The following is a 25,664-nucleotide window of genomic DNA, read 5'->3' as shown; positions in this document are numbered from 1 at the left end:
ATTTTCTTGGGGAAGAATCGCTCTGAGATGGTTTTGCCAGTTCTTTCCTCTGAAATATAGCCTAGAACACCTTGTATTTTTGGTGGTCTTCCATTCTAGTACTAACCAGAAATGATTCTGATTAACTTCCAAGATACTTGTAAAATGGGATTAGGATCCCAATAATCCCATGCCCTTGCTTTTTCAGCTCCGCTACCCATGTAAAGGCCTTATGCTTCCTCAAAAGATGCTGCCATTTGTACCTTATGCTTACAATTATCTTCCAGTATGGCACCTCATCTCTAGGTTTAAATCACCCCTCAAAGGTTACCTATTCCATGAAGATTTTTGGATCAGCTTCCTAGTTCCAGTGTATGACTGGATTGAACTGATACCCAGTTACTTGTTTTCTGAATCACATTTATCATGTTTACTCCATCTTCCCTCACTGTTCTCATTTCCATTCTTGTTTCCTTGTGAAATTTTTTATTATAATCTTCTTGGAGTAGGATTCATTCCTTCTTACTCTGTAAATTGGGATACATAGTGGAATTATGTATGGTCTTGCTAGTGTACATGAGCATCAACATGAATAAAGTGGAATCCTATTCTATCAGTTAGTATTTGTAATTAATTTGCATATGTAAAATATTTATTAAAATATAGTATAGTAAAAGTAAAGGTTTTCCCTTGACATTAAGTCCAATCGTGTCCAACTCTGGGGGCTGGTGCTCATCTCCATTTCTAAGTCAAAGAGCCGGCGTTGTTTGTTTGTTTATTTATTTATTTGTAGACATCTTATTTATTTGTAGACATCTTCAAGGTCATGTGGCCAGCATGACCTCATGGAGAACCATTACCTCCCTGTTGGAGTGGTACATATTGATCTACTCACATTTGCATGTTTTTGAACTGCTAAGTTGGCAGAAGCTGGGGCTCACCCTGTTCCTCATATTTGAACCACCAACTTTTCGGTCAGCAAATTCAGCAGCTCAGTGGTTTAATCTGCTGCACCACCGGGGGCTCCTTAACGTATAGTATAGTAGAGGGAAAAAAAGACCAAAATTATTCTACCCAAAGCTAAAAGTGCAGTTAAGAAAATTGTACAGATGTAAAAGTATTGCCAGTGCTGCTGGATTTATTAACAGGGTTTTATTTTGCAGTTATATGATTCTACCAGCAGATGTTGCTCTGGATGTCTAAGATGAAATTGCTATAAAATGGTACTTTCAGAATGATGAAGTAGAAACGAAGGAGTCAAAATTAAAAGACACTTTTAAAAAGTGCTTAAAAGGAATATTTGTAAAATTACATATATGAGGCCCTAAATAATACAGGGACTCCTTCTTTGCTGAAAAAGAGTTTTGGGAATGTGTCCAAAACCCAAAAATAGATGTAGGTACAGTGTGCAAAATACCAGCTATGAAACAGCCCAGAGCTATTAAATAATTCCAAGTAATTGTTTTAGAAGCAGGATAATTGAGAAAACAGGATTCATATTTCTCCACTTTGCACGCCTGTGATTATTTGTTATTAACTACCATCAAGTGAATGAGAAACCTCCACGTCACCACAGCTAACTTACTTTATACGTTGCATATACTGATAGGTAGGATTGCTGTTTTTCTACTATGGTTCCACATATGCAGTCCTGGCAGTTGTCAGCATGCACAGTTAAACTGGCACCAGAGTTTATAGATTCTTTTGCAACTCACCTGAGTAATAATCCAATTAGTTTGGGATTTAAATTAGTCTTTTAGGAACACTTTATAAGGTGTTTTCGGGGTGTTGGTATGATTACAGCGTAATAGCTTTAGGATGATGTTGTGTATGTTACTGATGCAGGAGCTGTTGTACCTCAATTTCTCCCTGTATTGAAATATACAGTAACACTAACAGAGTTTAATGTTGACAGGAAGGGTGACTGTTGTTGGGAGGGACGTACATGTATGAAATCTTGAAAGCTATATAAATCAAAAGACACTACTGTGCCTCCTTGTGTCTTTCTCTCACATGGAACCTTTCTCAGAAATTGCATAAGTGTGGTCCTAGTGTACCTAATTATTCCATGAGTGTAGTATGTATGCACACACAAAGCCTTACCACTCATTTATGACTTATTGGATATGGAGCTAGCTCACAAGTGTGCAATGGATGAGCTCAGGGCTTGGCAACTATTATTCAGTTGGTTGAACAACTGTAGCATCCAGCTATGTTCAATCACTTGTGGCCGAGCATGATTCTCTTCCAAGGGCAGAGTGTTGGTGGTGGATCCATAATGACTGTGAAGACCTATTCTGGATCCACGTGGGCTTTCACATTGAGGTCAGAGATTTCCAGATGGAATGTAGTCACAACAAGGGTTTGCTTCATGCACCTTCTTCTTGGTATGTTTCTCCCTTTCACTCTGTATTTGAACTTCTTTAAAACCCATGGCACCATATATCTCAGGCCTGCACAACCTGTGGCCCTCCAGCTGTTTTGACCTCCAACTCTATGAATTCCTGACCATTGGACAAGCTGGCTAGGGCTTCTGGAGTTGGAGGCCAAAATACAAGGGCTGAATGAAAAGTAATGCCTCCACCTTCGTAACTCCTCAACAGATGGCAGTACTGGTATGCGGCAGGTACTGGCTTGTTCAGTAGACTCTCCTCTACTGTTCCCTTTGGCAGGAAGCCTTAGCATCGAACGGTTGTGTTGTTAAAGTGTGAAGTATGGAATCCTGTGCAGATGGTCGGTCAATGTGACTTAAGCAACGTGCAGTCACTGAATTCTTGACAGCAGAAGGTGTCACCCCAAAGGAGATTCATCAGAGAATGCAAGCTGTTTATGGTGATTGTGTTGATGTGAGTACTGTGCGATGTTGGACAAGTAAGTTTAAAGATGTTGAGGTGGGAACATCTGACATGCGTGACAAACAAAGAGTTGGACGTCCTGTGACAGCAAACATTGAGTTTCACAAGCAAAAGGTTGACAGATTGATTCAGGATGATCGTCATATCACTCAGAGAGAAATTTCAAGCATAATTGGCATTTCACAAGAACATGTGGGTCACATTATTGCTTTGCTTGGCTATCGGAAGATCTGTGCACGATGGGTACTGTGAGACACTGCCGGTTGCGGAAACAGAGTGTCAACTTCTTCCGTGACAGCTTCAGAAAACTTGTTCATCGTTGGCAGAAATGTATCCAATTGTCTGGTGATTATGTGGAAAAGTGAATAGTAGTAGTTAAAGAACACATTCCGAGGATTATTTCTGCATTTGGTTTATTAAAATATTTCCATCCAAACCCAAGTAACGAAGGTGGAGGCATTACTTTTCATCCAACCCTCGTAGTTAGAGAGTCACAGTTGGTGCAGGCCTGATATATACAGTATATCAATCATCATCATCATCATCATCATCATCATCATCATCATCATCATCATCTTTTTTTACATCCTGCCACCATCTCCCAGAGGGACTTGGGGCGATTCACCAATATACTCAAGGTGTGACACAAAATACAACAACTGCAAAACAAAACATAGGCAACAAACAGTCATCACATCTATGCTAGTATACATTTATTGTTATTGAGTGCCTTCAAGTAATTTCCAACTTATGATTCACTCTGAAGTGAACTTTTCATAGGACTTTCTTGGCAAGGTTTGTTCAGAACGATTTTGTCATTGCCTTCCTCTGAAGCTGAAAGAGTTGACTTGCCCAAGATCACCCAGGGGGTTTTCATTTCCAGGTAGGCATTTGAATCTTGGTTTCCAACTGTCCTAGTCCAACATCCAAACTAATACACGATGCTGACTCTCATTAAAATTAAGTGTATGAGGGAATTAGCACAGCATTGCAGTTTTAGTGTTAGACTAAGTTTCAGAGAAATTACAGTTTGAACCCTTGTTCAGCCATGGAAATCCAGCCAAAGGTAAAGGTAAAGGTTTCCCCTGACATTAAGTCCAGTCATGTCTGACTCTGGGAGTTGGTGCTCATCTCCATTTCTAAGCCGAAGAGCCGACATTGTCCATAGACACCTCGAAGGTCATGTGGCCGGCATGACTACATGGAGCGCCGTTACCTTCCCACCAGAGCGGTACCTATTGATCTACTCACATTGGCATGTTTTCGAACTACTAGGTTGGCAGAAGCTGGAGCTAACAGCAGGCGCTCACTCCGCTCCCGGGATTTGAACATGTAACCTTTTGGTCTGCACGTTCAGCAGCTCAGTGCTTTAACACACTTCACCACCGGGGCTCCTAATCCAGCCAAGAAAACCCCATAATAGGCTTGTTTTAGGGTCACAGTGACTTGAAGACACATGGCCAAAAACATATAGCCCCCTCAGTCTTATCTCCTCTTTCCCAAGCCAACACCTAATTACTAGCAGCTCAAGTAATCTTTTTGTCTCTAGATGGAAATGGTAGAGTAAATCTCACCCCTTGTATGCAAAGCTAGCAGAATTAACCTACTACCCTTTAAAAGTAGCTCCTGATAGCTGTTGAGACTGTCATTTGCTGCTAAAATTCATCAGAGAGAAAAAAGAGAGATTTTTTTTAAAATTGGAAGTTTTTGATGGAATACTGGGAGGAGATACAAAATGGGATTTTAAGACAAGGTGATTCCTACTTTGTTAACTAAAAATAGCTGAAACAACACATGGTGCAAGATTTGAAAAAGGTGATACAACAATAAAATTACATACTTTAAAAACCATTGAAAACAGACGTTTTTCTGTTATTGTTGGAGTGGGTGGTGTTAAGTATTGATTAGAAAGTAATCTTAAACTCAAATAATTAATATCAAAATACCTCTAAAAAGCAACAGAATATTAACTAGAAAGTATTTTTAAACTGGGTTGTTGTTTGTCTTTCAGGCTGTTTTTAAACTCTTGAGATCATTCCATTTTCTCATTATTTTGAAATGTAGCATAGTGATATGCTTGTTAGCAAAAATAACTTATTCTAGATAACTATATTACTTTGTTCATGCACGGCCTTACATATGCAGGGTTTTAAGGAAATGCATACATAATTGCCCTGTTTTCCCTGTTGGAAGGCAGAGCTGGGAATAGGGATTCTGCCTTTGCTGGATGTAGTTACACTCCCCTAAAGACACACGTCCGCAGTTGGGGTCCTTCTGGACTCAGTATTGAATCTGGAGGCAAAGGTATCTGCAGTGGCCAGGAGGACCTTTACACAATTCGAACTTGTGCGCCAACTGCACCTGTTCCTTGAGAAGCCAGATCTGGCCATGGTGGTACATGCCTTAGTTACATCTCGTCTAGATTACTGTAACGTGCTCTATGTGAGGCTGACATTGAAGAGTGCTTGGATACTTCCACTGGTCCAAAGAACTGCATACAGGTTGTTAACTGGGGCTGGATACAGGGAATGGACAACACCCTGTTGCTGAAGCTCCACTGGCTGCCAGCTTGCTTTCAGGCACAATCCAAAGTGCTGGTTATGCCTTTTAAAGCCCTAGATGGTTCCGGTCCAGGCTATTTGGCTTACTGCGCCTATTTGTACGAACGTGCCCAGACCCTGAGATCTTCAGGAGATGCCCTTCTCTTGATCCCATCTCCCTCTCAAGCTCGTTTGGTGGCCTTCTCGGTGACTGTCCCTTGACTCTGGAACTCCCTGCTTAGGGAGGCCAAAATGGCCTTCTTCCTTCTGTCTTTGCGTCGTCTGGCTAAAACCTTCTTATTCAGGCAGGCTTTTAAAAAAGGGTTTAAGTCAAGGGTTTAAGAAGGGATGAAGTCAGAGAGTGCTGTGGTTTTAGCTTTAAATAATTTTAAAATCAGTTTTCTGGATTGTAACTTAATTTTTTAATACCATTGATGTTGCCATGTTTGTATGATTGTGGATTTTAAATTGTACTGAAAGGCTTTTAAGGCAAGCCTCTTTGAGTCTCCTTTGTGGAGAGAGAAAGCAGGGTATGAATAATAATAATTCTCACTTTTCATATCATACTGAGATCACAAGAGTATTGTACAGTGTTCCCCCGCTACTTTGTGGTTTGCTTATTGTGGACTCGCTGTTTTGCAAAACATTTTGTTTATTTGTTTATTTATTTTGCCCACCCCATTGCTGCTTTTAATAGTTAAATAAGTGGCTTTTCTCCCCCTTGCAAGCCTTGGGGAGAGTGAAGCCTTTCTTACTAGCACCGGTGGGACCCTTGCTTGATGCCTGCCATGTTGCTCTGGCTGCCTCTGCTCCTGCAGCCAGGGAAGAAGACACCACTCTGCCCGGTAAGTTAGCGAGTGAGGGAGGGAGGGAGGATAGGTGAGAGAGTGAGGGCGGCCAGGCCCCTTTTTCTGCTGCCCGCTCCAGCCGGGCCACGCTGAGAAACGTGGAGGACTTGGAAGAGGGCCTCGGAAATCCCACCCCCTCTTCCTCCTACTCTGCTGCCGCCCATTCTCTCTCACCCTCCCTCCCTCCCTCACTCGCTCGCTTACTTGGTGGAGCGGTGTCTTCTTCTATGGCTGCAGGAGCAGAGGCAGCCAGAGCAACATGGCAGGCACCAAGCAAGTAGCCCATCGGCGCTGGTAAGAAAGGCTTCACTCTCCCCGGGGCTTGCAAGGGGGAGAAGGGCCAATTAACAATTAAAATAATGTTTAGATATTAAAATAAAATAGTGCCCCGAGTTTGCGGATTTCCACTTATCATAGAATCATAGAATCATACAATAGTAGAGTTGGAAGAGACCTAATGGGCCATCCAATCCAACCCCCTGCCAAATAGCAGGAAATCACATTCAAAGCAACCCCAACAGATGGCCATCCAGCCTCTACTTAAAAGCCTCCAAAGAAGGAGCCTCCACCACAGTCTGGGGCAGAGAGTTCCACTGCTGAACAGCCCTCACAGTCAGGAAGTTCTTCCTAATGTTCAGGTGGAATCTCCTTTCCTGTAGTTTGAAGCCATTGTTCTGCGCCCTAGTCTGCAGGGCAGCAGAAAACAATATTGTGGGTGGTCCTGGAACATAACCCCCACAATCATTGAGGGACACACTGTATTTCCTAGCGACACCATCAATCAGTCGAAAGTAAGAGTGAAGCTGTCTATGCAGCATTATTTGGACTGTTGGCTATCCCCATTTGCAGGTTTAACTTTGAGTGCCTTTTATTGAAATTGCTAAAGATCCAAGACAGATCTCAAATGCCTGTCCTGGATCTTTAGCCTAATTTTAATTATGTACAGTACTACTCACATTTCCATGGGGGAAATTGCAGGTAATATTGAGCCTTGTTGAACTAACGGAAGAATACCATATTTGGACTTCTAGAGGAGGACCTAGAAAATGCCTATTTATTTATTTACAGTATTTATATTCCGCCCTTCTCAGCCCGAAGGGGACTCAGGGCGGATCACATTACACATATAAGGCAAACATTCAATGCCTTGACATAGAACAAAGACAAAGACAAACGCAGGCTCCGAGCTGGCCTCGAACTCATGACCTCTTGGTCATTGGTCTCAGCTGGCTGCAGCTGGCTGCTCACCAGCTTGCCCCACAGCCCGGGCCTAGCAATGCCATTTTTATCAGAAGTGGATACATCGAAGCCATTCTGCAGATATAGGGTTGTACCATACAATTCTTTCCCCTCCTTGTGCAAGACCATTCTGTTTACAAAAAAACATGCAAACAACATGTTAAAGAAACACAAGAGAAAAAGAGAAGTTCACTTAAAATGAGCCTATTTTCAGAATTCCAACCTTTTTGGGGAGAAAAACACAGGAAACAATGGATCTGATAAAAGATTTTTATTTACAGTACAATTTTATAAAAATAATTTCAATAATGTTAGTACATGATAAATTTACAATATAATACAGCTTTATCCATTTAATACAAGAAAACTGTACTTAAATGAATGCTAGATGGACTTCCAGTATAAATAATATCTTTGACAAGACGCTAGCTCTATTAAGGTGTACTATTTATCAGTAAACAGAGAGCAAAAACAGCAAGTGTGACACTTAGGTGGTTCATTTGCAAAATTCACATTAATGATATAAAATCTACAAACAAGGGATATGAAGAGGACAACACAGTTTGAACACTGCAAAGATCCAGCCAGTTGTTGGCATGCATAAATGACACCCATCTGTTCTGAATCTCAAAATATTAAACACAGAATAAGAGCAGCCTCTGAATTAACAGGAACTCCAATATACATTTTTGGCTTTTTTTTGGTAAGACAATGTTGAATCTATACCTCTATTGAGAACTACATGTTTACAATATTAACCTTTCATGAGATATATTGAAGAACACATTTAATATAGTTGCCACATGGAAGCCATTTTAATTCCCTTCCTGTGTCTCCAGCTCAGAAGTTCTTTGTTCTAAAAGAGGCTATAACTAATTGTGGAGAGCTACCATTTTTTTCTAACCCTTTCAAAAGTCTGTTCATTCATTTGTCCAGCCTTTGGAAGCACCATTCTTCTTTATGGACTCAGATGGAATTTGGAGTGAGATGGCCAAAGCTCTTGCAGTCTCCCAATGGTTTCCTACCATGTGGCACCCCATTCACAGATTCCTGTATGAAACAAGGCTAAGTCACAGATCAAGAATGGGGAAAATTTGCTTCATGCTATGCTGTGGGACCGACCTTAAAATAATTCAGGGACCTGAAGCAAATTAATTCAGGGCCCAAAAACATATTGAGCACCTCCATGAGGCAGAACCTCTGTAACCCCCCACCCAACTATGTTGCCTCGGCTGTTACATGACTCTTCTCCAGTTTGTCTTGTTATGTCTTTGTCATTGAGGACTTTGTTCCAGATATTAAAGCCAGTTATTTTTCCAGAAAAAGCTAAAGATTCATTAAAACCACCTCCAACACAGCAGCCATTCTTTTCTTGGCCAATCTGCAAAATCCCACCATCTGGAATGATGTAATCCTCGGCTATTTCTGAGGAGGTTGCTGCAATCTTTCCATTTATCCACAGTGATGTACTTCCATTAACTGTGTTCCAAGAGCCACAAAGGTGAGTCCACCTTTCAGAAGAGATGACATTTGGGGCAATTATCTTCTTGTGATCACTACTTATGGCAAGAACAACAGAACCGTAGCTGAGATAAAGCTGGATTTCATAAGGGTTCCTCTTTGTTCCGTATGAAAATACAATTGTCTTGTCAAGCATTTCAGTCACTTTCACCCATGTGCAAATGGTAAAAGAATGGAGCATCAATTCAGCAGTTGGGTGAACACTCACAAATATCTTTTTGGAGCGCATTGGGAATAGAAGAGCTGTCTCACAACCTTAAAAAACAAGAGAACAAAATTGTTAGCAAGAAGTTATATCATATATGGGGATTATGTGCATCTGAAATACTCATCACAAAATATAATTTGTTTAGATTGTTTTATGTCCAATTAGATTCTGTGAGATAATCCAGAATTGTCTTACTTTGATGGACAGGATGCCTGGTAGAGAAAGTTCACGTGTTGTTTTTTTACAAAACAAAACAAACCTAGTGGTCTTTACTACAAAACTCTCTGCCCCACATCTCAGGAGATAACTGTTTATGTTCAGCACAATTTCTGTGTTCAAAAGTGCTGCACGGAAGTATATTACATTGAGGGTAAATAATGGATTGGGTTTGCACAGATTCATTATTGTGTGTTGGTGAAGAAAGATTCAAATAATGAGAAGTCTACAGCATTTATTGTTAGGTTGAGATTTTCAAATAGCTGGTGGTAAATTATTTTATTAGAAGACTCAGATGATTCCTATGGTTTCCCTTCCCACTATTGCCTCTGCAATGGTTCGTTCAAGAGTATGGTCCAGTGTTTTGAATGTAGGACTAGGACATCAGTAGACTAGCTATGAAAATTCCCTGGTATATCACACCATCTCAACCTTAAAGAAAGACAGTGGTATGATGATTGGAGTGTGACTCTGGAGATCAAGATTTAAATCCACACTTAATCATGGAAACCCAATGGTTGATCTTGGGCAGGTCACACAATCTCAGCCTCAGAGGAAGGCAGTGGGAACCTTCCTCTGAACAAACCTTGCCAAGAAATCTTGCCATGATAGGTTGCCTTAGGTAAAGGTAAAGGTTTCCCCTGACGTTAAGTCCAGTCATGTCTGACTCTGGGGGTTGGTGCTCATCTCCATTTCTAAGCCGAAGAGCCAGCGTTGTCCGTAGACACCTTCAAGGTCATGTGGCTGGCATGACTACATGGAGCGCCGTTACCTTCCCGCCGGAGAGGTATCTATTGATCTACTCACATTTGCATGTTTTTGAATTGCTAGGTTGGCAGAAGCTGGAGCTAACAGCGGGCGCTCACTCCGCTCCCGGGATTTGAACCTGCGACCTTTCGGTCTGCAAGTTCAGCAGCTCAGTGCTTTAACACACTTCGCCACCGGGGCTCCTTAGACAACCACTAAAAACAAACAAAAACAAAAGTAAGAACATCAAGCCCTTGGTGAGAACCCTTGTCCTTTTCAGAATAATGGCTCAAAAAACTGGGGATAAGCATATTGTTTGAATGTGTGTGAGTGTGTATTCTTGAGAAAACACAGCTTAATCAGAGTAGGAGATGATGACTGATGAACCACCTTCCTCTGCATATTGGGTCAGTTACTATTTCTAATATAGAACTGAAACTACAAGAAACCTGGTAAATCTGCATTTTTGTGGTCTGAAAATTGTTTATTTTCAGTCTAGTATAAGTTATAGTTTTATTCAGAATGCCTTACCAAAAAAACAAAAAAAAAAACAAAAGATAAAGTTTTTACCATATAAAAGTACTCAGAAAGTTATTTGATAATGTACAAAATTAAAAATTCAAATCAAAAGGAAATTTAAAGATATTCCTGAGTGGGGCAACTCTGTCTCCAATTATTACTGGATTGGTAATAGATAAGCATGGAATACATGGGGAAATAATCACAGGAATTTGGAATATACTGTCTTACTACTATGTATAATCAAGGAACTCCAGTATTTCCATTTCCTAGATTAAAGGTCATTAATGACATTTGAAAATGCAAGTGTAATAATTAAAATACATGCTCTGTCTTTTTTTATTAGTCCAGTCATATCACTTGAGTCTTGAATATGTTTTAACAGTTATGACCCCTGAGAAATGGGGCATTGGGTCATGCCTTTGCAGGAGTACTTCTTCAAAAAGCAAAAAAACTCTGTGTAGAGACATGACTTTTTAATTAGCAGGATTTCTAACTTTATTATCAAGGGCTAAGCAAAATTAAAACCAGCTTCACAAAACACCACCAACGGTGTGATCAGAAAAGCCCTTAAGAGTCAACCTGGCAGGAATCCAGGATATGTGAGAAATCAAAACCAGTTGGCGAAAACTCTTTGGGAAAAGATTTCCAGGGGGATCTGAAGGGTATTTCAAAAATTTACTCTTCTTGTTCTTAATCAAATTATGACTTTCCTTCCCCCCATCAAAACATATGGAACTGAACTCTTGCCTTTACTTAGTCTGTTGTGAATTAAGAACTGGTCCGGTGAATTCAGTGGAGTCATTGTGGATTTAACACTGACTTCATAGGTTGAGCAACAATGATGAAACTAATCCAGCTTCAGTCAGGGATTTTACTATCCCATTAATTTTACTGGGTTTAAGGGCCAAACTGTCAATTACACAGCTGATGTGTACATCACACAGCTTCCAGGCACCGCCATCCTGTACCGCCTCCCTTTCTCTCCTCTTCTATTGATAGTAATGTGAAGCATGTGTGACTACAATGTTGGGAGTTTCCCCACCTCTCAAGCAGCAGCCAATGAAGTGAAGTCGGAATTGGGAAACCTGCAACAATGCAAGTTTCACGCCAACTATTGTGTATTAGTTAATGTTACAAGGAAGGGGGTAATATAATACTCATGTACTGAAATCAAGAAGATGTAAAAGTGCTTGTTATTTACCTGAATCATGCAAAAATTAGCTAGGGAATTTTGCATTTTACCTTTGTTGGAAGCAGGACAATTGAAGAAGTGGGTGTCACTTAATCTGCTTACATGCGTGTGTGAGTGTGTGCATATATATGTATAGGCCTTTGGATTTCCTGGTGATTTATGGTGACTCCATTGATTTCATAGGTCTTTTAGAGACAGGAAATATTTGCCACTACTTTCTGCTGAAATATAGTCTATAGCACCTGGTAGTCCATGGTGGTCTCCTATCCAGAGTTGACCTTGGCTAGTTTTCAAGTTCAGACAGCATCTGGTGCCTTCAAGATGCGATCCTATTATTCAGTTTGTTAAATACTTCATTTTTATTGTTCCATCAAGGTGTTTCAGAGCCATGACTATATAGGTTTTCTTGGCAAAATGTGTTCAACAAGGTTTGTCACTGACTTCCTCCGAGGCTGAGAGATTGTGATGTGCCCAAGGTGGGTTTCCATGTCCAAGCAGGAATTCAAACCCTGGTGTCTCAAAGTCCTAGTCCTAAACTGAAATCATTACATAATGCTGGCTCACTTAGTTTTGCTTGTTCCAATAAAACTCTGGCATAAATGGAACCCAAATTATTGTTCCACAATTATTTTATGAGTATGGTGCTGTTTTTGTATGCCTCCAAATAATTTCTGACTTATGACAACCTTCAGGTAAACCTATCACAGCGGTTTTCTTGGCAAGACCTCTTTGGGGTGGGTAGTGTTGTCTTTCCCTGAGGCTGAAACAGTGTCACTGGCCCGAGGTTACCCACTGGGTTACTGTGGTTAAGTAGGATTTCAAATCTTGGTCTGCAGAGTTGTAGTCCACTGGTTGAACCATTATACCACACTGGCTTTTCATGAGTATGTATTATGTTATTGCCAAAAAATGTTAACTCAAAAAAGCCATTTTAGTAACATAAATGTTAATTAAAAGTGAGGCATTGACCATTGTTTGTTATTGATCCCATCTGTTAAAATAATTTTAAAAACATCAATCATTTCTTATAGGTTTGTATGGGCTACTGTAGAGGTTTCTAGGAAAGAATGAGTTGCACCTCCAGAAATGAACAAAGAGAAATTAATATTTGCAGAATTAATATGCACTATTATCATCATCTGTACTTTAGGCTGGCCCCTCTCACTCCATTTGCTCATCCAGTTATAGTATCTATGAGGTTCACTTCCTATCTTGATTAAGATAACATTTGATTTGAATTAACTGTATTTGGAAAGTCTACAGAAAGGTAAAGTTTCAAATATTCCGTGAGAATGAACTTTTTTCCATTCTAAAATCATGTGATATGGTTCTGAATGTTGTCTCCAGTACTCTTTGGCAAAGGTTCTTTTACCATCTGCTTACATCTTAGTACCATTATATTTAAATTAAAAAGAGCAGCTTTAATGTTTCAGCTTCACAGGCAGCAGTTACTTTGAAGATAAGCAATTGGTAATGCCAAACATAATCTCTATGCAGTTTCTTCATTAATGCCATAGAATCACAGGAGCCCTTCATATGTGGCTATATATTTTTGTGTAGTTTGTTCTAAAATGCCTGGTCTTTTTTTTTTTTACATTATCCTAACATTTTTGCTAACTTGTGCTCTCTCTCTTTCAAATGGTATATGTACTGATTTACCTCAGGGCAGTATTAGATGAAGCTACCTTAAATTATGCTAGTTGGGTTGTAAGTTAAGAAGAGGAAATACCCGTTATTTTATGTTTGTTTATTAATATTAACCTGAATCATGACCTACATATGGTTGGCTGCTAGTGGCTGGATACCAAAGTCCTTGAATGGTCTGGTATTTCAAAGGGAAAGGGAGGGGGGATCTTGATGATGTATCACTAAACTTTCCTGCCACATGGAGTGAAAGCTGCTCCACTGCTTTGGGCCCCTATGGAGATTCTGTTCATGCCCCGAAGCAGGGAACTTGATGAATAGCCTGTTGACATAATCAGTGAGCTCACAGGGTCAAGTTTTGTTCAGATGTCGCCTCTGAGGAATGCGAGGAAAGAGGTGGCAATTACCTTACTGGGAGAAGAAAAGATAGGAATGCGTGAAAATACAACAGGGGAAATCCTTGTTAAGAGTGGAAGTCCATAGTTGTGAACTGGCATAACCACAAAACTTTGTGAGAATGTGTTCCCTACACACACAAAACACACACACACACACACACCAGCTTCAAGGGGAGATTGTCTTTCTGTTCAACACAGGTATGGATTTTCCTTTGGCTAGGAATCTTATAGATTCCTCTCTGCAACATCCCTGTTGAACTTCTAGATATTGTATATGGGTTTTATGCTGTGTGTCCTTTGCCTGGTAGCCTAAACAAGGTAAGCATTTGTTAAAGGTGGTCTGAGTTCATACAACTGAAATTCTTCCAGAGTACACACTAATGCTTCCCTTTATATCACCCAGGCATCCATTGAGATGATTTAACACAGTTATTTGATATATTTTGTGAACAGATGTGAATTGCATTAGTATCATTATCAATAGACTTTAACTTACCAATTGGTAATAAATGCTGCATGTTCCTTTTCTGGGATTCTTTCAGTTCAGCTTTTGTTTCCTGAAGTTCTTGCCACAATGACTTCACAATGAAATCGTCCCCACTTGTGATGTGGCTGACTCTGGCTTTCTCTGAGAAACCCCTCTGCTGAGCATCCACCTCCTCTTTCTTCTGCCAAGCATGTTCCAGACGGCTCAGTCTGCTGGACACGTTTTGGCTCAGCTGCAGCATCTCTTGGAGGATCTTTCCCAGCTTAGATTCAGAAAGCATCACTAAAAGGTCCTCGGATTCTCCTCTGTTCTTTGCCAGCATCTGGTCCATTTGGCTCACAAAGTGGGAGGCAGCTTTTTCAATGGAAGTTGTGCATGAGCCAGCAAAGTTTTCTACAAACTGGAACAGTTCCCCTCTCAGAGTCTGCAATTCCACCTTAAGGATTTCATCCAGAGACTGAAGTAGCATGTTTTCTTTCATCTGGGAATTCTCAAGCATAATGAAGAGTTTGTCCCACTCTGTATGTTCCCGCTGGCAGTCGCATGAAATAGCTAGAAACAGCAGAATACACAGCAGCTATTACAATAAATTTCTGGCCCTGGTGATTTTTCCTTAAATAAAAGTGCTGCATAACAAAACACATATTCCTGAATTCTCTGTATACTCCAAAACTATCTCTGCTTCATTTTCTGAGAAGATAAGTCAAATCTATGTTTTACTGGAATATTGATTAGGTTATACCCCCTTAGGAGAAATCTAGAGAAAAAAGCTGAGAGATTGCATGTTCTTTTACTTGGGTTAAATGCAAGTTTTACAAATTTAGTGCTTTTATATAATCTGGCAAGAGTTTTTACAACATCAGCAGCATATGAAACATGAATTCTGAGTATTCTAACCTGTAGCTGCAGACTGGAAGAAATAGGCAAAACGCATTACTTACTTTCCTCTGTGGCAGGAATTGCACTTTCTACTTCGTTGTCAAAATTCAGGAAGAAGAGATCTTCATAATCATCATGTTCCTGAGTAAATGCAAAAGTCCAGAGAGCTAAAAACAGGATTGCAAAGGAATACATGTTTGCTTGTTGTTGTTGTTTTTTTAAAAAAAGAAAAAAGAAAACAGGATTCTCCAGCTGCTTCTTAAAAGTCTCAGCGTCTGCCTGAATGAAAGGTCTCTCCCGTTAAGAGAGTCTAGTAAGACCCAAGCAGAGATGATTCTAAGAGGGAGTCGCTGAAAGCCCTTAAATAATGCTGAGAGAGAGTGGCTGAATGTGAATGAATGAGTAATGCTGGTGCTGTAATAGGAGTGCTTCTGGTTATTATTAATTTTTTTGGGATGGGAGTTCTGAGGAGGGGGAGTCATGGAAGTTGCACAATCCTGAACCTTAAATATTTGAAATGTGTTTAGATTAGCAAGCCGTGTAAGAGTAGAAATGATGGGAAAACTCCTCTTGCAAATTGCAAAGCCCCTTGGAGACTTGATTTTTTTAAAAAGTATGTGTTGTTCTGGAGGAAGACAAGCAGAGGCAGTAAATAATTTGTGAATTTGCTGAATTTAAAAAGCCAGGGATTTTAAGAGTTGGTTTGGAAACATTTTAGAGTACATTCCAAACTACAGGAATTTTTTTATGACTAGGCAGTTTTGCAAACTGAATGTTCTTGGTCACTAAAGAGCAGTAACACAAATCCTCATTTTAATACCACTCATTAGTAATTAACTGCATTTAGCATTAAAAGGGACCAATATGTTGATGCATTCTTGGAACACCTTTTCCTAACACCGACTAGCAGCTTTTTGCACGTATAGGAGAAAACATACACATGTTACATGTTGGCACATAGAATCATAGAATCATAGAATAGTAGAGTTGGAAGAGACCTCATGGGCCATCCAGTCCAACCCCCTGCCAAGGAGCAGGAAATCGCATTCATAGCACCCCATGAGGTTGATGATCCACAGACCAAGATTTAATGAGATGTATATACAGATGAACTGCTGAGCTGCTGAACTTGCTGACTGAAAGATTGGCGGTTCGAATCCGGGGATTGGGGTAAGCTCCTGCTGTTAGCCCCAGCTTCTTCCAGCCTAGCAGTTCGAAATCATGCAAATGTGAGTAGATCACTAGGCACCACGGAAGATAACAGTGCTCCATGCAGTCATGCCGGCCACATGACCTTGGAGTCATCTACGGACAATGCGGACTCTTCAGGTTAGAAATGGAGATGAGCACCACCCCACAGAGTCGGACACAACTAGACGTAATGTCAACGTTTACCTTTACCTTATATGTACAGATGAAAACTAGGAAGGATTTTTAATCATACGATTTTTGATACCTTTTTCCCATGCAGCATTTCCCCCCATATGGCAATGCTATCTGTGCTGGAGATCTGGTCCAGAAAACATGCTTCCACACAGTGAGATGCCTGTTGTTCAGAACAGTTATCTCTAACGGGCCTTGCAACCCATTAATCTTGTCTACACCCTGCCAGATAGATCCCTGTGTTTCCTGTTACTGATGGGAAGCTGGGACTTCAATAATCTGTTTTGCTCAAGAACAATGTTTTCATGCTTGGCCTGAACAGGAGTTTGTTGACGATGGACCATGTAGCACTTGATTGGGAAGAGCCGATCAAGAGCTAGAATTATGACTTTTCTAGTGAATGAGGGTTGCTTTGGATAGTTCGTACCAATTTAAACTTAGTAATCTGCACATGATCCTCACATATAATTCTGCAGTGTATCTTAAAATAATGTTGTGCTTTTTGTGCCTTATGAGATATTCCAGATATTCTAGAAAGCTGAGCAGAGAATATTGTGAACTATTAGGACCATTAATTTAAAAAAGGCAAACAGCAATTAATTCCTACCTAGTACTCAGAGTAAGTTGCTTAAATAACCTAAAGGCACCATATCCCATTTTATCTTGAAAGCTTTATCTTGAGTAGATGGAGCTGGCAGAACCTCATGCATTTACACAGTAGTACAAAATCTGAAGCTAGTTGTGAGAGGAGCTATGTGGCTGATCCAAGTCTCCTCCTCTCCCTTCTTCCAATGAACTCTAATAAAGCAACATACACCAATGTGCCACAAAGCCTGCCTTCAGAGATAGTAGCCAATAAAACAGAGGGGGATCTTGCAGCCTAGCTATGTGTTTGCTAAACATGAGTCAGGAAAAGCGAAAAGAAGATGTGGAACAGCTGTTTTTCTGTAGTAGTTACACAAGTTCTATCTAGTCTTGCACTGGTCCAACCTGATTGCTCATACTAAAGCTGGGGCATAAATGTTTCCTTTTGTGGAATTACATGTCTTTTGTGAAAAATGAGGCTTTTAGAGACATATGTGGTGATTAAAAGGGGCTTTAATGGGGCGGTTGCTTATGTGAGTCAAAATGACAGAAGGTTTCATAAACTTTCTTTTATACAAAAAAGCAGCATGTTGGCACTTTAATTAGACATTATGGTAACAGGGTGGGCTGGTTGGAACAATGCAGACCACCATTTTCCCTCCATAAATATTCCTGAAATCAACACATGTTTACATTGAATCATTTCTAGAGGACGTCTTCTGCATACATATTAAAAGTACTTAGTGATAGCAGAACATCTGAGCTGCTCAACATAGCTTTTACCTTTTGAAAAAGGTTTTGAAAACGATGAAAAAGAAATGGAGGAAAATCTTTTGGACCATCTTGTAACTCTTAAGTTATTAAGTACATTCCACCTGAAAATTGAATTACTCCCTGGCTCCAAAAGAGGTGTGGTTCTTCCACACCATCTCTTTATTTGAGGGATTTGCAGATCTGGTTTCACTTGTCAGTTTGTATATGTTAGAAGTTCCTTAGAGTCCACTGGCTTGGTCACCTGCTAAGTTTCCAAATCCAAATGGTAGGCAGAACTTCAACATTCTCCTTAAGTACTTTTATTCATTAGAATTTTGTCACATTTAACATGGGACAATAGAAATTCAGGTTTGTAATCTTTTATAATATTCATTAAGTATTTTCATTCCTCCTTGGGAAGGAACATAGATGTCAGTCTAGGTATGTAATTTATACAGACAATTCAGACTAGCTTTGATTCCTTTCTCATTCACAATATCACTTGGGCTACTACCCACTACTGAATGCAACTTCATCAGCTGAGAAACTCTACAACATAGAAATCTGTGGAAGAAATCGCACTTTCCAGAGGCATTATTATTCTTATAATTTTATTCATTGATATTGTGTCTTTATCTAGTTAATGAAATTCAACTTGGTTACAAACCTACTTAAAAACAATAAAAATTAAAAACAGTCATTCTCTCTTTCTTTTGGACTGACTCCTATGCTATCTCAGGCTCCTATCTGTTCATCTCTACCTGTCAGAAATAACTTTCATCAGTCTTTCATTGTTAGTCAAAGAGAGACAGGTTTTACTGGCCTTTTATACAAGGCCAGTACTCATCCAGTCATGTCAGAAGGCCACCAATTAACCTTATCACATTATCCAGGTGAAGCATTCTGCTTTGCCAATGAACTGAGGGGCAGTAGGGTCAATTTGCTACCCCATATACTGCTCCCTCATGGTGACACATCCCACCTTATATGGAGCCAGCACAACATGGGAAGCCTCCTGTGTTAAGAGGGAAGCATCATACAATGCTCCCAATATGGTTGTGGGCAGGGCCTCGGCCAGAAGTCCAGAGATGTTATGTGTTGGGCAGTGTGCCCATCGATCACTGGACTGATGGGGAAACATCCTAGGATGCTAAAAAAAAGCCACATGTAACAAGGTCAGAAGACTTCAACTAGTCTTCATGGATTGGATACCTGCTATCAAGCATAACTCAGCATGATTAACCATTCTTTTACTAATTTACTCTACCTGGTCAGCTTTCCATTTCTGTCTCCAGTCTTGAATAGACTTCCCCAGATTTGTTTTAGTTTATTTTATGCATACTTAGGTGACTGAATGCCCAGGATTGGTTTCATTATATGCTAATTAATTTTATGAAAACACCAATCAAGAGTACACATATTTCATTTTCTTCTTGTATACAGGCCTTACACTTTGCATTATATACACACAATATAGTATTGACACAGTAACGTCCCTTCCAAAATGAATATTGATGATTTTTTCTTATTCTGGCCTGGAACTTTAGCCCTCAACTTGAAAGTCACCCCCCCCCCCCTCCTTTTTCCACCTCATACATTCTGCCATGATATTGTAAAACATTCCAGTGTGAAAATATTCAGATGAAACCTGGGCCAATCTAGCATTCACAGTTAAAACTTCATCTGGGATGCAAATAGCAGCTTTAGATTGCATTTTTAATCAAGGTGGTAACAAAGAGATAAACAGCTCCTCCACGTCTTCATGATTCCAAGACCACTGTAGTGTTCCTTGGTGGATCTTTCTAGATAGAAAAAATCATGCTTTTATTGTATTTATATTTATGGAATCAATATCAGATCTGTGGTGCTGCTGGTTGATCATGGCTATTGGCATTCATTTCCCATTTTGCAGTCTCAAACCTAACATTCTAGCAATACCTTATCATGCATGCCTGGTAGTGAAGGATGGTCAGTCTATGTTGTGCCTGCTTAGTATAGAAATAAGGGGCAAGTGGGATAAAAGTTGACTACTTTTATCCTACTTTGTTACTCATGGTACATTCTGCTGAAAACAGTACCGTGTATCACCATGTAGTACTTGGTTCTGCTGGGAAGGAAAATCTCACATAATATGGTATTCTCTATGAAAGACACATGGGTACAAGACAAATAAACTTGCTAAATTGGTTTTGAGTTTTATAAACAGAAATGGTCCACAACTTTTGTGTTAACAAGTATTCCTGTTAAAAAAAGAAATTGAAGTGAGAAGAAGCTTTCAAAATAGAACTGTCATGAGTTTTTCATATAAAAGGATTGTTGTTGTTGTGTGCCTTCAACTTGTTTCCAACTTATGAGTGTCCTAAGGCAAACCTATGACAGAGTTTACTTGGCAAGTAGGATCTTTCAGAAGGTTCTTGACTTTTCTTTCTACAAGCTAAAAGAATGTGACTTCACAAAGGTCACCTACTGGGTTTCAATGGTTAAGTAGGAATTTGAGCCTTTGTCTCCATAGTCATAATCCAGGGTTCAAACTCCTATGCTATATTAACTAACTGTAATGGAGTATCATGTAATTGGAGTCTAGTCATGAACTCCCAGTTCTTGATTACAACCAGCTCCCCCATCTATCTTTTACTCAGTGCATGGAGGTTAGGGGTGCAGATCTGTGTAATTCTACGTGACATCATGGATAGAGCAAACAATGTAGCAACACTTTAGTAATCTAAGCAAATAAGGAATAACTGGGGGTAGCATTTTATTTGATCCAAAGAAGTAATTCCTGGTAGATGTTTACTGTCATTTCCTGTAAAACAGATTTCCTTCCAGTCCTAATCTTTTGTTTTAGAAAGTTAAGAGTTTTATACAGGGCAATGGCTTTGCAAACATTGTATAGGAATGTTGGCCCTCCAGCCAGTACTCTGACCGTCACGAGAATAACATGGTGTGAAATTTGAAACAGTAGTGAAAGTGTGTTGGGTCAACAGCAGGGCAAAATTTGGTAGTATCAATTGACTCTTTGTAGAATACCACCAATAGAAAATGTCCAAAAATGGACTAGGTGGGTAAGAGATGCTTCCTTTTTCTGCTCATAATTCATTAGCCAAATATTTTCCCTCTGAGACAATCCATTAGCCAAGATTTATCTCACACCTTTTAACCCACAAGTACTTAACTGTTTCCTAAGCCTGATGTGAAAAGGCAGCTTTGGGCTTAAGAATGAACATCTGTTTGCTTGCTATACAAAAGTGAAATTTGAAATCCCAGCCTGATTCTCATCCCCCACCCCCCATTAGTAGTAGGTATGCAATACATCATTATTTCTGAATCACTATGGAGACTTAACATACATAAGTTCATCATGGTAATGTCACATCTTTGATTTCAATGTGCTCCTCTGTATTATGCTGGAGATTATCTTATTATGCTAAAGACACTGGCTACCTAGAGCAGGAATGGACAAGTTCAAAGAAACCTAGCAAGTTTCCATCAAAAGAATAAAATAAAGGAATGCTTTGTTACACTGTCTGGTTGGGTGTTCAGTCTGACTTAATTTAGTGCATCCTGTGTCTGGTCCAGGTAATTGTCAGTAATGGTGGTTGACTCGTTGTGACGCAAGGAAAATACTTGATAGCCATCAGGACTATGAAGCAATGCTGTTCAGTCTGCTCTTGACTCAATCATTCCTCAATGCAATAGTCGATGACGACATTGTCAGGACACATATTCATCATGGAGGAGGACAGGGATGTGGGGTTGCTATTTGTATTCTGTACTTTACAGTTTCTATGGGATTGCTGGATGGAAATAGTTTTCATGTACCTGAATTTTTTTAAGTATTCATACTTGTTTTGGCACTTTGGTTTGGACTTTATTTTTATTAGGTCCTTAGCTGAATTTTAATTATGTGTTACTGATGCTCAAACTTTTTGTTAGATGAAGTATCTAACTATAGATGATCTATAAATATCTCCAAATAAAAATACAGTTTTTTAAAAGTATCATTTTGTCCATAAAGTTTTGAAAATGTCGACATAATTTATGCAGGATTATAGTATATCAAATAACCTTTTGAATCATAACTAAAAATGGTCTGATCCAGCTTGATCAGAACAATAATATTTTAGTCCAGAGAAAATGTTGCCCAAACTCTACTTTTTAAATTCTCAAATCCCCCAGTTATTCCTACAAAGACCCGGACCTCATCCCCTCTTTTTTAAATGCAAATTTAAGTGTGACTTTTCACTCCAAAGTGGGGGGAAAGTCCACCAAAATTGACAAAAACACATTGGTTTAGGTCTACTACCTACCAGGGCCTTCCATCAGTCCCAAAATGGGAACAGAATGGCTGAAGTTTGCCAAAAGGAGAATTATAGTTAAAAGGAGCATTGCAAACTCTGTGCAGTGCCTCTGCTGAATAGATTTCCTCCTAAATATGAGATATTTGTTGCAATAGTGAAGTATTAGTGTGTTAACGGATATAGTATTGAAGAAACACATTATTGGCTGCTGGCCACCATTTTGCTTTAGAAGAAGTATTGGTATTCCTTTTCTAGTGGGACTTACTTCTATAATGTGAAGAGGATATTTCTAAACCTATATCATCCATCATCTACACCATAATGTCACTCTATATTTCATTCAGAAAAGGCCATATAGGGTGAGTACAAAACAGATAAATGTGGCATGCTGGGATGTGACTGGTAACAATGTGTAGTCTTGGGAAAGTGGTGCTCCAACCTGTCAGAACATCTACTCACAAGTAAATATTTCAGCTTTTTGTTACATAAAACATGCTTGAAGCAAGCACTATCTCTCAGGAGTCCTGTTATTTTCAGGAATAATGTGGTAATATTAGTATCTCTCTATTGAGAAGCTGCTGTGCCTGCTATGGATCACAGACTTGGAAGGGAGTGCCATCCAGGACCAAAAACAGACTGTTCCCAATATGTTTTGGGACAAAAATTGGCCTTTAAACAATGCTGGTCCAGAAGACATAAAATACAGAACATTAAAAGGAAACTTGAGGCCTCCCTTGTAAAACAGTAGAACTAAAAGGAGACTTAAGTATCCAGAGAGGGTCATCCCACAGAAGGCAACTCCTTTTTTTGTGCTGTGGTGTAGATCTTTATTTCAGTTATGATTTCAGTGTTGTTTGAAAGATGCTGCACTATATATATGGCATTCCAGATGCTGGTTGTTGGGATGGGAAATGTCCTCACGGCTGATGTTTCTACCAAACAGCCTGAAGTTTTGCTGTCATACAAACTGCTGAGTGACCTGGTTGTCTTTCATGTTAAGAGGGTGAACAAATTAAAAGGAAGAAAGTAAGGGAGGCCAACATGCCCCCTCTCCCTTTTGGGAGGAAAGTGAATCCATGGGGGCTTTCAGTATGTTTAGAAGATTTAGGGAGTGAAGCCATGTAATATAGTGATAGGCAGATGTTTTCCATATGTTGTCAGCATGAAACTTCAATCACTCCAGGGCCAGTTTGTATGGCGTTTCATGTTATAGATTTCTCTGTGAAGGCTGGCTTCAAATTAAATTGTGCACGCACATCTTCAAACACACTCTCCAAGCTGTGAGAATATTTTGTCCTGGTTGTTCTCTTTCATTTTCCATGCTTATCCAGCTCCCCAGTCCCAAGAAATAGCAACCAAACTGGTTATATTTCAGTTTCCCTTTGTGCTGATTGTATTCTTTTCAAAACTGAATATTGTTTCCAGATTCCTGTTTAATATAGATTTCTTAAATCCATGAAATAATGTTAATGGGAGGGAGTTAAAATGCAATGATTTGCCTTACTTTTATGCTCATTTAGCCGTCATTCTGATTTAGTGCTCAATTAAATATCCAATTTTTTGAAAATTCAAGCAGGTTTGCTTTATGCACCAGACCATATTTCCTCATCTTGTCATACTCCACATTAGATAATGTTTTGATTTCTTGATGCAATGTATTTTGTTTCTTTTCTTCTGCCATATGTTTCAGCACAAACTTTGATTCCTGCAAGTATCATTTCTAGAAATTATGGTTTTAAAGTCCTGGTCTTCAGTTTGAAAGACTGGGTTGGCATATCATTTCTGTGATGTTTTTACCTTCTCATTTCTTAACAGGGAATTCCATGTTGTTACGGGTATTACCCTCTTTGTATGAAAAACAGTCTCATATCATTAACATTCACCTGAAGGAACTTGTAGCACTGATGTCGTATTTAGAACAGCCTGAACAACATCACCTTTTACAACTTTTGCTGACAGTTGCAAAGAAAAAGCAGCCAGAGGTAATATTAATTAGTTTCAAATCTGTCCAGCTCAATATATGTGACTTTCAATTCAAAGCAGCCTAGTTTTGATGGTTGTTGTGTGCCTTCAAGTCATTTCCAACTGATGGTGACCATAAGGTGAAGCTATCACAGGATATCTTGGCAGGTTTGTTCAGCGGGGAGTTGGCCTTTGCCTCCCCTGCGTAATTTCATGGTTGAGATAGGATTCAAATCCTGGCCTTCAGAGTGTAGTCCAACACTCTAACCACTACACCATGCTGATTCCTCTAGTTCAGTGGTTCTCAAGCTGTGGCTTCCCAGGTGTTTTGGCCTACAACTCCCAGAAATCCCAGTCAGTTTACCAGCTATTTGGATTTCTGGGAGTTGAAGGCCAAAACATCTGGGGACCCATAGGTTGAGAATGACTGCTTTAGTTTTAATACATTTTCATTATAATTAGGGGCTTTTTCACACCACACTCCTATAGCGTTATGATTCCATTTTAACTTGCCATGGATTCCTGGGGTTTTCTCTTTGGGGAGAATTATAGTACCTTACTGAACTACAAACCACAGAAGTCATTGAAGTCATCATGGTGCTATAACTGTATAGTGTGAAAGGGTCCAACATTTCACACTTTGGTTTTGCACAAATAGTTTTTGGCCCAGAGAGGTAGCATTTTAAGCAATGGCATTTCCATCCCAAAATAAAACTTGTTTCTAGTTTTTCTCTTGGATACGATAAATACCAGCTCCCATGAGGTGATGCTTCACTTACTCATCCTATTAAACACATGTAATTATAAATCCCAATGTAATACTTATGCCTGGGTCTAAACGAAAACATAAATGGAGGACTTTGGCTTGGAGGATTGACAATGAATCCTTGGCCTTGTGGCAAAAACTGACCGTGCAGGCTCTTCTAGCTTTAATGATCTGATGGAAGTACACTGAAGATGTGCACCTACAAATATTAAGGACACTGATGCTTTCAGGGAGACTGTCTGTGTCTGAGCCTTGCTTTAAATCAAGATAGGCAACTAGAGGCTAGGGAACCATATTAGCCCCTCATGAAACTTTGGAGAGTTATCTCCAACAACCCCCAAAGTCATGTTTTTGTCTCTAAATGCCCTCTAAAGGGTATGGGGTTATTTTTGCCATGCTTTTAGGTATGCTTTCTAGAGGGAACAAAAACTTTTTTTTATTCCAAGCAGTTTGCAGCCCTCACTTTGCACATCCATGTTTGAAATGCTGATTCTTGCCTTTATAGAATATGCTAAATAATACCCAAAAAAAGTTCCTTGAGCAACACATGGTGTTTCCTTCTTCCATTTCTATGCACAACCTTGATCATGTAGTTACTTGTCAATGATTCAAATTCCAATGGGGGACAACATTTCTCCTCAT

General features: G+C 39.6%; 2 protein-coding genes across 6 annotated transcripts in view; one reads left to right on the top strand and one right to left on the bottom strand.

Moving 5' to 3' along the window:
- veph1 (ventricular zone expressed PH domain containing 1) overlaps positions 1 to 25,664 on the top strand; it is a 150,524-nt gene that overhangs the window by 28,900 nt on the left and 95,960 nt on the right. For all 5 annotated transcript variants that reach the window (XR_010004783.1, XM_062976703.1, XM_062976704.1 and 2 more), the window contains one exon: positions 24,110 to 24,276. Coding sequence is in view for 4 of the 5 variants with exons in the window: in XM_062976703.1 (XP_062832773.1) it covers positions 24,110 to 24,276 (167 nt within the window). In the remaining variant the exon portion in view is untranslated. The remainder of the gene's footprint in view (positions 1 to 24,109; positions 24,277 to 25,664) is intronic.
- Positions 7,718 to 15,955, bottom strand: ptx3 (pentraxin 3). The gene is made up of 3 exons (XM_003218173.4): positions 15,338 to 15,955; positions 14,406 to 14,948; positions 7,718 to 9,237 (listed from the first exon to the last, which is right to left on the bottom strand). The coding sequence occupies exons 1-3, from the start codon at positions 15,468 to 15,470 to the stop codon at positions 8,618 to 8,620; spliced, it is 1,296 nt and encodes a 431-aa protein (XP_003218221.2). The 5' UTR covers positions 15,471 to 15,955; the 3' UTR covers positions 7,718 to 8,617.

The sequence above is a fragment of the Anolis carolinensis genome, chromosome 3, assembly GCF_035594765.1.
Source record: "Anolis carolinensis isolate JA03-04 chromosome 3, rAnoCar3.1.pri, whole genome shotgun sequence".
Lineage (NCBI taxonomy): Eukaryota > Metazoa > Chordata > Lepidosauria > Squamata > Dactyloidae > Anolis > Anolis carolinensis.
The sequence above is the reverse complement of the archived record's forward strand: the minus strand, read 5'-3'. Positions and strand labels throughout refer to the sequence as shown.

Excerpts from the sequence above, each read along its gene's own strand:
- ptx3 (XM_003218173.4), bottom strand. The coding sequence starts at position 15,470 with ATGTATTCCTTTGCAATCCTGTTTTTAGCTCTCTGGACTTTTGCATTT. Across the intron at positions 14,949-15,337 it reads AATTCCTGCCACAGAGGAAA|CTATTTCATGCGACTGCCAG; the intron begins GTAAGTAATGCG and ends TGCTGTTTCTAG. Across the intron at positions 9,238-14,405 it reads GCAGCATTTATTACCAATTG|GTTGTGAGACAGCTCTTCTA; the intron begins GTAAGTTAAAGT and ends TTGTTTTTTAAG.